At 37.7% G+C, this 14,982-nt stretch overlaps 1 protein-coding gene across 4 annotated transcripts in view; it reads left to right on the top strand.

Annotated features, from left to right (window-relative positions):
* The window catches only part of TBL1X (transducin beta like 1 X-linked), a 196,343-nt gene that overhangs the window by 169,461 nt on the left and 11,900 nt on the right, over positions 1 to 14,982 (top strand). For all 4 annotated transcript variants that reach the window (XM_065677477.1, XM_065677473.1, XM_065677474.1 and 1 more), the window contains 4 exons: positions 7,230 to 7,371; positions 10,182 to 10,245; positions 10,343 to 10,440; positions 11,988 to 12,048. In XM_065677477.1, the coding sequence (XP_065533549.1) occupies positions 7,230 to 7,371; positions 10,182 to 10,245; positions 10,343 to 10,440; positions 11,988 to 12,048 (365 nt within the window). The remainder of the gene's footprint in view (positions 1 to 7,229; positions 7,372 to 10,181; positions 10,246 to 10,342; positions 10,441 to 11,987; positions 12,049 to 14,982) is intronic.

Below are 14,982 nucleotides of genomic sequence, written 5' to 3'. Positions count from 1 at the left end.
TAAATGTCTTCATTTAGTAATGTTAAATTTATACAGCAGTAAAATTTGGAAAAACTCCATGTATGGGTTTTGGATGAAAAACTTAGCCTCAGTGGGTCTTCTGGTTTGTGATAGGGTCCCTGGGTGATGCAGTGATACAGGCAAGAGCAGTAATAGCAGCCACACTCCTATGCCATGCATTTGGTGTATTTTCTACTAACCATAAGCATCTACCCACTTGGTTTTCTAATGTCTCAGGCAATATTACTTTTCCCTAGCAAACGATTATTATCAAGAAGGGAAGTCCTGATCATTAAGGTCAGTCTGCAGTTAAAATAGTCAAGTATAAAAGTTATTTCACAGAGATTGTTCTCTTCCCAGCGTGCAGTTGAGTGAACCACAGAAGAGAATTATTTGATGTATAAATAAATAAAAATCAGGATTGACAAATGTGAGAGAACTATAGCATATCATATCCCTTAATATTCCCAGCCCAAATCTGAGAGGATGTTTTAAAATGAAAATAAGTGAATCAAGGGAAGGCAAAAAATCTGTGATGTACAGGAAATGCTACTGCTTACATAATGATCTGTAAACCAACACCAAATGATCCCGAATGAACACCCAGCTGTACTGCTACTCTAACTTTTCAATGTATGCCTGAATGCTTTGACTACCCATAGATGTTAAGCATGGCGTAATGGTGAAGAAAACCTAAAAAACAAAGAAGAATTTAGTTAACTTAATTAAATTGTTTTCACGGTTGTTTCTTGCTGAAGATGAAAATCTAGAGAAGGTTTCATACAATCTGAAAGATCTTTCCCATAGTGGGGACAAACTTAATTATAATTTCATGGGCTGTCTTGACATCAATAGCTCTCATATTTAGGACCATTCAAATGAAGAGACTGTATTTGTTGGTACAATAGATCTCATACAGTCACAGAATGATACAGTCTTTTAGGTTGGTAAAGACCTTTAAGATCATGAAGTCCAATCTCCTTTAGTCCTGTCATCCTAAACAATATACTTTTTATCAGGAAACTTATCCATTATGGTATTTATTTGAATTCACTGGAGAACAGTCTGCAAGTGATGAGTTAGCACACCCACATTATTATGTAAAGCAAAATCAGTGGGGAGAAAGGATACAATATAGAATTATTCTTTAGGGACACCTCGTGGCACCTGAGAGGAAGTGAAGACAATGCTTTATTCTAGAGAATATCTGAACAGCTGAAATTAAACATCGTTTCAAGCGCTCAGTCCTTCTGCAGGTGCCTACATCTCTCAAAATGTCTAAAAAGTGGAGCATTTAATAAACCAATAAATTACTGCAGCGACTGAGGAACAAGTGGGTGTTGAACTGTGCTGCAGGGTGCTAAGCACTAGTAGATGGATCCCTGGGATAGTGACAGCTCTTGCACCGCTTCAGGTAAACCTGGAGGATGATAATCAGAACTGTTAGATGTCTGTGATAGAGGAGTACCCTCTCACTATCCCTTCAACTGAGCTTTACCCTTCCGTGTAATAGGTCTCAATAAGTTCTGCTATTGAGTTTGGAAGTACATAAATACATGCATGGTTAGATATACAGTCAGGTGCTGTGTCTTATACAGACTAATGGCAATGTAATGAAAATACAAATAATTTAGATCCATAATGATCTTAATCAGATTTTAGCCTGCTTATAAAAAAAAAAAAACGTGATGCATTTAGCCTCCAGGTAATGCAGCAGTGAGTGCCTGATAAAGCTTACATGACTGAAATGGCATAGAATGCACAGAATAAAATTAAACCAAAGGAGGAGAACTGTAACTGATGATGCCACTGCACAGAGAAGAATTTGAGATGTCTGGTATAATAATAGTACAAGCTAGCATTTACAGGTAAACTGTGTGTTACAGCTCCAATTAAATGAGGGAGAGAAGCTCCCTGAGATGTGCAGTATGCTCCAGTTCTTTTTGTCCTTTACAAAGTAATGCTTTGAAAAAGAAAACCACAGTTAGTCTGATGCGTGAACACTGAATTGTTAGATTCTCTAATAGCCATATTGTGCTGCCCAGTCTGCAGTTTTCTTCTGGTTTTCCATCTGCCTGGTTGTACCCATCTGTTGTCTTCTTAAAAAATACATATAAAAACCTAACTATTAAATAAAGGAAACAACACATTTCTTCTGTTTATACAATGCCTAGCACAACCAAATCTCAATTCACGGCAAAGTATTTTCTTCAAGTTTTGTTATACAAGCAATAGATTTTTCTAACAATTTGCAGCAAGGTAATGTAATCTTCAAAGCACTAAAAGAATAATGAAGGTTCACAACCTAATCTGAAGCAATCTGTGTCAGGGATTTCTTTGTAGAATGAATTGCCAAGAACTAGAGCATTGATCTCCAGATTTAGTGAGCATCCCTCTAACAGAAAGGGATTTTGGTATTTGATGCCCCGTCTACTCAATTGACTTTTTAGGGTGTGAAGGCTAGTAGAGGAATATATGTATGGTCTCTGGACTTTGCAAGGGCTATTAAAAAAAAAAAAAACCCAACAAAAAACAGCAGTGGAGACAGGAGTTTCTCTTATCAAATAGAAAAAATATTTTCTACAGCTGGCGTTCCTCTTCCACCTCACCTTTAACCCTAAAATCCCTTAAAGTGGAGGATGGAGGAGGTACCAATAAAGAATTAGAGATACCAGTAAAGGCTGCCAAAGGCATGACTGTCACCAGATGCTTATGGGAAGAATGCTTAAATGTTATGAATGGAAGCATCATAATAATACAGTAAAGTGCATACGTACAGCCATGTAAGAGGATTAGTTACCCTTTATGAAGGAAATCAGCATTCCAAAACCAATAATGGCATGTGGTGTTTTGGACAGGTCAAAAAAAAAAAAAGAAAAAGAAAAAGGGAAAAAGTCGGTGCTTGGTTAAATCGCAAGATTTGGCCATTCCAATTTTGCTTTTAAAGAAAATTGTCCTCTTCAAACAATTATTTCTTCCAAGAGATACCTTTCAATATCTAAGTTTCAATTTTATGACACATATAAATTGTTACAGATGGTTATGTTCCCTTGGTAGTGCAGAAACCCCTTACAGCTACATCCACATTTGTAATCTAACCATGCCTGGGAATTTTCCTAGGCACTGAGGCCAACTGGCACAGAATGGCTGGTGTCCGTGCTAGCAAAACTGTCCTGGCTGCCAGAACAACCTGCACGTTGGGAATCATCTCTGGACATTGTAACCACCAAGACATGCCCAGGAGTTATTTGGAGAGAATGTCAGGGCCCCAGGCAAGAGTACTAATTAAAACAGGCTAGGGAATAGTCTATGAGTTTTCCAGCATAAGTCATTGTGGTCTGGTGACCCAGAGTGTTCCTGAACATGCTTAAATTTCCCAGTATGGAAGCGGATGGATTGTGAATGTCAAGGCTGCTAGAGCCTTGAACTCTGAAAGTTTTTCCAGTTGAATTTAGGATGCTTCTGTCAGCATGTTCACCTGCTGCTTCCAGTTCTGTTACATCCAGCCATGCCCTTCAAGCAACTGTCATAGCCGTGAAGCAGAGGGACCTGGCCTCATTCTCAAAACCCAACAGTAGGTTTCTTTGCTGATGTATACAAGCCTCTTTCACATAGGGGTACTTTGTCTCTTATAGAGTGCTTTGTGCACCTTCGCTCTCCTAGTCAGCAAAATAATTAGCCATAAAAGCTGTTGTCCAAGGTCTTTCAGTTGTGACTGTTTCTCAGAAGCAAAAAAGGATGTTTGAGGCCATCTCCTGTCATCATTTCAGAAGCAAAAAAGGATGTTTGAGGCCATCTCCTGTCGTCATCTCTGGGTTTTATATGGTACTTCTTCATATCAGTAGTTTAGGATCCACTATGAATTACCTTTCTGAATAATCCTTTTGGATTATCAGGTTGAGGGGATTGATTTCACACACTACCACCCTAGTCAGCACCAGCTGTTAATTCTGCTAACTTAAGTGCTTATTCATTAGCAGGTGACTTTACTGGGGGCAGTTTCCTTATTACATCAAATCCATTGATGCAAAATGGTCAGCTATTAGGGGAGGTCTACTTGAATAACCTGTTGCAGGGAGCAGTGCTGTAGAATCAGTGGGACAGAAGTCTTCCTCTGGATACCTCTGAGGCACTTCCCTCTACTGACTGCGTAGGAAACATAAGCACTTACTTTCAGAGACCTGCTACATTAAGGAAGAGTTAGGTATGTAAATTGTGAGGAGTTTCCTTCCCTTTATGTTTTTAATAATGTCTTTTAAAATAAAAAATTAAAAGTCTAACCTGTTTGAGCCAGAGGTATTAAATACACATTAGCAATATTGCATATCAAAATAACAGTGATTATAAGACTTGCAGGTAAAGATTAGAAGTACTAAAGTTCAACATCTTCTTGCAAATTTCTTTACCCAGCTGCAGCTGTTTTAATCTCTGTGCTGACAGGGGCGGAATGCAGAATACATATGGCACAAATAAAATCCTGTAAACATTTGTCCGCCTTGATTCGTAGTTATACCAGGGCTGGAGAGCATGAAATAAAATACTTTCAGAACTAGCCTTCCTAAAATTTGGTAGCACTCTACCATAGTGCGGAACAGTATACCTATTACTCAAGTGTTCATGACTTGCATGTTGGAATGAGCTGCTTTATCATGCAGATAGGAATGCTTCTGTGGGCTAAGGAGATTAAATATCTTTCTGAATTGTGCTTGAACTATGGTTCACTAATAAGGCAGGGTTCACTGAATCATTCAACAGAAATAAGAATACTTTCCAGAGCAGAGAATACTCTGTTTTCCTCAGCAACAAAAGGGAAGACACACAAATACCCCTGCCACATACTGGTAGACTTATAAAGCCTCTCTGCAGGGGCACATAATAGCTTATGTAGCCTTAGGAAGAAGAAAATGGAAAAGCAAAATTAAAATACTGGAAAATAATATTGCCCAAGCATTGCCAGAAAACTGACTAAATAAAACTGTTGAAAAACAAAACATAACCCTTTTAGGACTAGCAAATAGGATATTGCGTTTGATAGCCAAGTGACGGAGTACTTTATTCACAGGGTCCATTGACAGACTGGATTATTACAATGAGGGCAGGGCTGGCCTGAAGCCTTACATAGCAGAGAAGCCAGCATTGAAGGAATTTCCTATTTAGGATGTTAACCAGTAACCCAAGCCTATGAAAGACTTATGTTCCCATTATTGTGAATTATCACAACTAAAAAAGTTCCTTCCCTTCTGAGCCTCATGATTAACTTTGTTAATTTTCTAGCCAACATGTACAAAATTGTTTTTCCGTTTTCCAGACCTCTGAAGAAATAAGGAGTTAAATTATAGTCACAGCCCTGTGTGGTGGTAAAAATTACCCTGACTCAAATTATTTCTTAATCATTAACGTGAAAGATATGTGCCAAAAGTTAAGGAATGGCTGTACACCAGTATCTTATGGTTTAGGCTGGCAAAGCCCTGGCCAGCCATCACATCTCAGTTGAAACAAAAGGCTCAAAGGAGATGGGAGCACATTCCCCAGGCGTGCAATGACCCAGCAGAGCTCAGAGCCACTGATGCAGGCAAAAAGCCATAAAAGCTTTTGCTTTTACAGTTGAACTGTTGTTTGTGTGAAATTTGGCTAAATTATTGGTAAATTAATAACACAAATATCAATCAAGTTCAGTACTTGATTGGTCAGTACTTGCACTCGACACGTCAAGTGTTTAAAATTTGATCAGTACTTTTGGTATAAATAATTACAATGGTTTTTTAGTAGTCCAGAAGAAAATGTAATATTCTCATGTGAGGAATTTCCTTTTCAGTATAACACCGCGTACCAAAGCAAAAATGGATCTCAGGTTTTCAGTATTTGAAGAAAGTTTTTTTCTCCTTGTTAGTGTATAGGAAAAGAAGTTTTAGTCATTACTTTAAAAAAAAGGGAGAGCTAACACAGCAGCAATGAAATTTCATCTAGACTGTATCAACTTTTGGAAATCTAAGAAGGATCTTAATTCAGCTCCAAGATTCCAAGAGGACTGCATGTAAATGGAAATTACCCTCTGGGCAAATCCAGCAGTCCAGTTTTCCTTGATTGGTTTGGTTGCTGTTGTTATTGATTGTTTTTTAAAAAAGGGGAGGAGGAGCAGCAGGAGACAAATCCCAATAAACTAGGAAGTGTAATATCTTCCACCTCATTGCAGATTTCTTTCTGGCGTCAGGGACATTTTCAATTGGAAGAAGAATTTATGCAAAGTAAAAACAAAACTGTTACTTATGAGCAGATTTTGATAAACTCTCCAGTTTCACCTCACAAGCTTTTCTAGGCAAAATCAAGTGTTCAGTTTGCAGGAAAAGCATCTCCCTAGAAAACAGTCTGTCAAATAGATTAAAATCCTGATGTGGCTTCTGTCTTGCTCTGTCATGTCAGTAGTTATTTTGCCGCTTTTTCAATCTACATGAGCTAAGCAGCCAAGCTACAGACAGCAAAGGATCCTGTAGACATGAATTTAAAAAAATAATTAAAGATTAATTTTAAAAATTTATTAAAATTACCTTTCTACTTTCTTTTATCCTTAGATTCTGTAGCTTACTTTAGTGCTGAGAGGCCTGTCCTGAGCAGAAGTACCTTATGAAAGGGCCATGGCCAAAGTAAAAGGAGTCTTAAGTTCACCTCCTGCTCCTGCAGGAGCAGAGAGGTGGCACCACAGCACCTTTGTCACACTGCTGCCAGGGTGATACTCTGCACGTCTGCAGGCCTGGCCATGCAGGTCCTGGGCTCAGAGCCTACTGCAGCTCCTGGGAAGCACCAGAGACACAGTGAGCCCTTGGGAGCTAGTAGGACTGCATGCTTCTCATAGGAGCCGCATGGGCACAGCCTTGGTCTTTGTCTTTATCGGAATCTCCACAGTGTTACATTTGTAATGTTGAGTCACCCCAGGCTATCTCAGTTATAGTGACACCAGCTCTAGGCATGAAGTGCAAAATGTAGAGGGCAAGCAAGTGCATTTTAAGTAAAATTTTTCTGAGTCAGGCAAATGGCGATGTGGATTCAGCTGATGTGTATAATTTAAATGTGTGTTAGCATTTTTAAAAAGGTATATGGAGTGCAGGAAAACAGATGGGCAGAAAAATTTTTTAAGGGCTGTGATGTTCTCTAATGAAAACAGAAATAGGGGTCTTTACATTGCTGCATCAACAGCAAGAGTAGTTTTCATCTCTGCGCAATTGCTTTTATAGATCCGGAGACTCAACGGCCAGAATATGGAATCTCAATGAAAACAGCAACAGCGGTTCCACTCAACTAGTTTTGAGGCACTGCATAAGAGAAGGAGGACACGATGTCCCCAGCAATAAGGATGTGACTTCACTGGACTGGAATGTAAGCTAACTTCTAAGGCTGTGCATGGTTTTTCACTGTCTAAATTTAATTCAGAGGCAATTACAGCTGCTGCTCCATATCTTTTATATCTGAGGTGACTAGAACTTCTGTCCTAACCTACTGACCTCTCGTTTTAAATACTCATAACAGGCTGAACTTTCCCCTGTATGCTATGATTTTCCAGTACTGTTGCCATCTTCAAGCTCAATAATGATGTATTTATATCTCTATTTTAGGAGCATGGGCAAAAATAAACCTAGCTAACTTTAAGAATGAAGATTAAACAAGCAATCTACAAGTAATGAAGCCTGATTAATAATGTATTTGCATCTCATGGTTTCTTTATTTTGGCATGTAAAGAGATACAAGCACCAGCAAAGCTTTTTTTTGAAGTTGGACTATCAAGATCCTCTCTCATTTAAATTATGCTGTGCATGGCAAAACATGTTCACATTGTAGTCTTTATCTTGGTGCGAGCATGTGTAGTCATTCTCTCTTTACCTACCACCTCTGGATGGAACTGTCTTTCCTGATACCTTTTTTATCTTCATTCTGCAAAACCTGCTGTCTTATCATGGTCCTGCCTAGAGAAGACTGAAGCAGAGAAACAGATATTGCTAAGAATTCCCAGTGTTGGACCAGTGGCTTTGGGCAGCTTTAAGGCTGCTTCACATCTCCTTTCTACCACCAGACATTGTGAAAAGAACTTGCAAGACCTTGCAGGAACCTTTATTAATTTTGAGATCACTTGGTTTCTGTCTTTTTTGCTGGTATTAGTACAGATAGAGTGTTCACATTCATCTTGGTTCTGTAGGAAAACAGATTAAAAATTACTAGAAAGGATTCTTAGCAGTTTCATACAGTCTCAGTTGCTGGCCAGAGACCAAGATCCAGTTAATCTTTACTGCAATATTACTTTCCTTCAGGTGAGCTAGATGCTTCACAAAAGATAAGGTCACTGCACAAATCAACTTCCCCTATGTATTTTGTATTTGACACAAAGAAGTTGGTGAGTAGCACAGAAAGAAGAGGTAGATTAACAAAGCAAATAAAGATAAAACCCAGGAATGTTCATTACTTGCTTCCTGCAGGTGGGAAATACTGAACTGAGGAGTAGGAAAAGACTAATTGAAAGAGGAAGACATGCAAAGGTGCAGAACAGCTATGAGAAACATCCAAAACATATAGGGCATCCCTTAGTATTTCCTGTAGTAGTTCCTTACCTTTCCGTATGTCATTGATCAGATACTTCACTTGCATTGTTCTAGTACTTCATGTAAGGAAATGTTCCTACTTTAAACACTTAGAGTGCTTACAAACCACTTTGAGGTTTCCGAACAATGTGAATTGCCACCACCAAATATGGATAAACTGTACATCTAGTCCCTGAGCTTTCCTTCCCTTTTCTCTTTTTGCTCGTATCACTTTTGTTCTCATCAGTGGTCCCAGTAAGAGTATATCACAGTGAAGTTGGTTTAGGTTTTGGTATTTTCCCACTACATCCTTATATATTTGAGTAAAATTTACAACTACTCCGACTCACTGGTTTTGGAGGGTTGGATGGACATATGCTTTAGAGAATTATTTTATGCTTTTTTGCTTGTTTTCATGATATTAGAAATGCCATCTGCCTTTATTATTTATTTAGAACCACAATATCATCGTATTTCACCGTGAAATTTTAACACTGGTGATATTAAATCTGTTCTTCTCCAGTTTCTGTGATTTATGTTATAACAAGAAAGGTTATTTCTAGAGACTGTATTCAGATTGTCCTTTGGAACACAGGGTAGAAATCATCTCCCTTAGATTTAACTATCTAAACTAGTCATCTAGACTCCTTCTAAGACAGCAAAAATAGAAACATGTGCCTTCATCCTGGCAGAATCTAATGCAAATGGGATTGTGAATTACATGCCAGTGGTGGGTGATGCTGTTAATTATAGAGGGAGACTAGGTTACTCTCTTAAACTAACTCCTAATTTCTGGATGTCTGGAAATAAATGGGATGAATCTCACTTCTAAGCCAGGTGCTGGAATGTTTAAAGAAAATCCCAGCTCCAGTAGTACCTGTCTCGCCAGATTGCAAAGTCAGGTTTCTTTTTAGTTGTTCTCGTTCTGGCCCAATAACTCCAGTATCGCTGACTGCACAGGAGATACCCTTCAGTGAAAGACTCCCTCCAGCAGAAAACGTGTAATTTACTGATTACAATTCCTGGGCATTTTTTTTCTCCTATTGGGACCCATGAATAGGGCTTTTCTCAAGATATTTGTCATGGTATTAGGCCTCTGAGCATGTGTGAGAGTCTGTGTTCACACAGCTAGGAAGCAACTATCTCAGTGGTAGATCGCATTCAAGGTGTTAACCATGAGTTTTGGTGGCTTAGGTGTTTAGGTGCTTCTTTCAGGTAGTATAGGTGCCTGAGTTTTAGTGAACTGTGATTTAGTCAGGGTTTAGATGATCTACCGATGTTTTGCAGGCTCTTAATATCCAAGGCATATCTGTTATTTGGATGAATCCCCTAGAATTTGTTTTATCTTGTTTTCTTTTCCTAATCCTTGTGATTAAATTATTCTTATCTGATGGTGTAGACCAGTATTGCACAGTATGTTAGAGGGGTGTATTTCCTCTTTGATGTCTGCAGTAATAACCTATAGTTTAGATCATGGTATAATCTATCTCAATGTGCGGACTCAGATTTCCCTTAAATCACAATGCACAAACCTTAAAAATGAGAGCAAACGAAAAAGGTTGGTTGAAAGAGATTTCATTTGGTATTGACCTTTGCTATTTGTATATATCCTAACAGAGTGATGGAACACTATTGGCTACAGGCTCGTATGATGGTTTTGCAAGAATATGGACAGAAGATGGTAAGTCAAACATTTATTGTTCATAAGGATCAAACAGCAATGAGCTTTAATTTGGCTTCTTTGTAAACAAATTGTAATAACTTTTTCTTTATTCCAGGTAACCTTGCAAGCACCTTAGGTCAACATAAAGGTCCAATATTTGCCCTGAAATGGAACAAAAAGGGGAATTATATTTTAAGTGCTGGTGTTGATAAAGTGAGTTTTAAAAATACATTATTCTAACATATGAATGTGCTTATTCAGTGAGCTTGTGCTGCTGAATTCAACAAGATTATTTTCTTCTCCTCCAGGCATCCTAGAGAGTTTAATATGTTTTAGTGGTGTGGATTACATTTTTGAGACTGGATAAATGTGTACTATTTTTATGTGAAGGATTTTACTTTAATGAAAAAAAAAAACCCACTCAATTTTCTCCCTTCCTAAAATTGCATCTTAAATGAGCCTCAGTTAAGGGAAAAACTACTTTCCAGTACTTATGTTTGTAGTTCTATCAACTAAGTATTTCCAGGAAGGAAGTGATCTTAAAGATACTGCACCTTTTTAGCTCATTTAATTATTGAAACAGTTTTGTGTGAATAAATTATATATGGCTTCCTATGCAAATATGCAAAAATAAAAAGGCTTCCTATGCAAATAGGAACTCAAAAGCAAGCAAAACATAGTTACAGCTAAGTGCATATTAAGCGATTAAAATTAATAGATGACTGATGATGATGAGCACAAATCCATTAAAACTGAAAGTGGAAAGTATACAGCACTTACCTTGCCTAACTTTCAATGTCTAAAACTTAGATGTGCATGTCATCCTTGGCCTCCTGTATAAAATTTGGAAAGAAAAACAGCATGGTCACATGGCCTGTGTTACAGTGCTCTAACAGTGCTTCTCTCCAGCAGCTGTCAGAGAAGGTCTAGGGAGACTAGCTGGGGCTTGTACGTCTGATTTAGAAACTAGATGAATCCATATATATATTTTCACATACTTTTGAAAATTAAAACTTAGTTTTATTCCTTTTGATACTGGTTTATATTCAGGTACAATTGTCTCCCAGTGGTAGTTCCACTACTCTGGCCAACTTAGATTCCCAGTAGTGATTCTTTCGGTCATTCATTATCAGCAAGATGAGGCATCCTTAATTTATTTTCTGGAAGCATACATTCCCAATAAATTGACAATTCACTCAGAAGGTATTATTGAGCTCTACATGGAAGTTGCTTGTGTGTGCTGTGAGTATGGATTAAACCTGTAGTAAGCAAATTACACCTTAGTCCGTCCCACCAGAGTGGCAAGAAGCTATATGTACTCTGCTGCTAGATAAACATTTCACTTGGTGTTTTAATTGTTAGACATGTAGTATCATCATGTTTTTTGGAATAGAATTCAACTTGAATCTTTGAAAAGGGGAAAAAGTTTTCTTTGAAGAAGGTAAAAGAAGCAGCTGTAGCAAAATGCTTATTAAAATGTGTAGTGCTGTCTTCTAGCATAATTCAGAGAGAATATGCCAGTCTTAGTAGTTATTTTACTTCCTCTGTAGGCATGATGCTTCTTTATTAACACTTAGATTATTATTCTGTAGTATTTGGAAGTGATTTCTGTTTTTTTCAGCTGTTCAGCACACAAGGCTCTCTGCAGTCAGTTTTATCAGTCCATTTTTTAGAATTGCTCCACAGTGAGGGTGCTCTTTGTTTGTTTTCTCTGAGCTGAACAATCACTCATCTTTTTTTCTCCCTTCCTTCGGATGCAGACAACAATAATTTGGGATGCTCACACAGGAGAAGCTAAACAGCAGTTTCCTTTCCATTCAGGTAATTTCAGCATAACTCTTACTAGTAAAATGAAATGCATTTTTTAATAGCATCAATATAATTTCTACTTTTGTAAAAAACCTGTCCGCCAGAGAGAAGTTTGAACTGAGTTTTCTGTGCATGAACTATCCTGAGTATTGTGGCTTGTGGGTTTATTCTTTTTTTAGAAAGATGGGGTTCTGTGACAATCAGCTTTGCAAGTCAAACTGATTCTAGGAGAGGGTTTATACAGCACTCATGTCTGTCTAGCTGAATGATTCTGTCATTATCTATGTGCTTGAATAGCACCAAGTGGTGATTTATGAAGAGGCACTTAGACGGAAGCATCTAGGATCTCTTCCACTCTTTCTGCTCCTGTTTCGCTGAAGCTGACTTAAGACAGAAGCAGGTGGATCTCTCATGCAACTTGCATTCATCACTGCAAGAAGGTCCTCAGGAATTTCTTAGCTTTTAAATTTGACTTGAAGTTCTTCAGTATTTACGTTCTCCAGTCATCAGAAGTCAGTTGCCGCTTTCAATTTCAAAACCTCGCTGCACCAAAACCTTACTTGGGTGGTCATTTGTAGGTCTGGTCTGCTTCAAGAAGACAGGAGATGCCTCAGATATTAAGTAATCTTGAGTAACAGTCAATTACTTTCATAATCTTAAATTCACCCGAGACTAGACTTGTAAGATGATAGCTGAATACATGATCCAAACTGGATTAAGTTGTCATAGTGAAGAATTTTTAAGGGGCATAGTCAAACAGAGTTTAAAACCACCAAAACATCTCAGATTCTGATGCTAGAAATGTTCATCTTCCTGTGTGTTCAGTGTAACTAATCCACCTTTAAATATAGCAGGCTTTCACAAGGTGCTTAATGGCTTAGAAAGGCGTATTTCACTACTAATTTTAAAACACTAATTTGAGCATGTACTTCAGCTCAATTTCTAGCTGTTCTCATTCTCACATTTTCACAGATGTTACTAATATGCAGTAGCAATTGAAATGGTTATTCAACAGAAGACAGAGTATGTCCATGCTTATAGCAGATCCATACTCTGGATTTTTGTCACTCATCTTCTCTCTTATTAATGCTACTGTCAGTTTGGAGGAGTCATTGTCTGCTGACAGAATTTCTCACTGTGGCGTTTATTCATATTTTCTCACTTTGGCGTTTATCTATCAATCATAACTGTTCCGCAGAAGCAAACTTTGCGCTCTGTAGTGATGTAGTTGATGAGACTGTTAAGCCTTCTGATCCCTAACTATTGATTTAAGTAGTTGCAGATTCAGGACTTGGATGCCCCTTCAAAATCATGTTCACTGACATGTAGCTGTCTTAGCAGTGGAGTGCATCAAGGGCACACCACTCTATTCCCCTTTTAGCAAGCTGAATAGTTAACAACATCTTCCAATGCAATATGCCAATGTCCATTCGCATTAATAAACTTTGATAAAAATTCTTATTATGCTGATAATTTTTGTTCTGGTTTGTTTTTTTTTTTGTTGTTGTTTTTTGCATTATTTCAAATCTGTTTTCATAGGGAAGTAAAGCAGTTAGTTGTTAAGGAAATTGCTGATATGCGTATGTCCTACAAAAAGCCCCTTAAAATCAGCTGAAGTCATTGTCCTTACGTAAGTCTGAAGCCACAAAGACCTCACCTTGTCGTCTTTGCATCGGTTATTCACCGGAACAAACGGCAAATTCCTTTCCATATCTGGAATCTGAAAACCTTTTCTACACAAGGATTAACGGTGGCATTTTAATAGTTAAAAGTCTATTCTAGGCAGGGTGCATTTCCTTTAACACATACTTGTGTGGCGTACTTTGGGTACTTCAAAGAAGTCTGGAGATAGTTGGCCTGGAAATAACATAATTTTTTACTGTCAGCTGCTTTACAACAACTTACTTAGTTTATACCTGTATGGACAACATTGACATCTTAAAATACATGAGGAAGTCTCCTTTGTCTAGGTCTTGAAGGCCTCTGTATCATTGCTGTTCCCATGTAACATTAAGGTTTTATGGTCAAAATACTTAAGTATGTGGAAAAGTACCTTCCAGGGTTTCATTATTTTTTGCAAAACTATTAGTTACTATAGGGCATTTGATCAATATACGTATTCACAAAGCTTATTTCTTTAAAATGGAGTGAAATAATCTGATTTTCACATATAGTGATAGATGTAGACTGATGTCTATTCATGCAAGAACAAATTGGTTAAGTGATACCATAAGAGGTATTTGAATGATCCAGTTTTAGACGTCTAAGTGCTTCGAGTCACTCCCTGCAGTCACTTAACTCTTTCCCCTTCTGAGCCTCCAATTCTTAAGTTTGCTCAGGAAAAGCTTAAATTAACTGAAAATTATTGTAACACTCCTATTGTTGATGTTTAATTTAGCTGCATTTTTTAAGGATTTGTTGCTGCTTTTATTAGATGACATTCTAATTGGTTTTATGCAATTGGCTAGTATACTGTGGGTTTAGAGACACTCTGGCAGTTTGATTACTTGCATCAAACAACACTTTTGGCTGCCATTTTATGTAGTTACTTATCCAGTAATCTTATGATTAAATATACCTGTAAATCAGTATCAATTATTAAAACTCTGTGATTCGAATTATGCTGCAATGCAAATCCATTGCTTTAGGTGCCAATAGCTCTCAGAAAATTACTTTTCAACACATACATATCATACTAGATATTAGCCCTGAAGGCATATTGCTATTAATAAAGATAGATTTCTGTTTGCTCTGAAACAGTAATACAAAGCTGACAGCATAAAGACACGCAGGCAGTTACAGGAACTTTACTATTCCCTGATCCCCATTCATGTTCATTGGAAAATTCAGGAGTAACCTGCCTTCCTCACACAAAGTTCCTTTATATATCTTCAATGTTGAAATTCCTTACCTATCACAAAGAATTATTGAGCATTTTCATTAATA

Source organism: Lathamus discolor, chromosome 4, assembly GCF_037157495.1.
Source record: "Lathamus discolor isolate bLatDis1 chromosome 4, bLatDis1.hap1, whole genome shotgun sequence".
Taxonomy (NCBI): domain Eukaryota; kingdom Metazoa; phylum Chordata; class Aves; order Psittaciformes; family Psittacidae; genus Lathamus; species Lathamus discolor.
The sequence above is the reverse complement of the archived record's forward strand: the minus strand, read 5'-3'. Positions and strand labels throughout refer to the sequence as shown.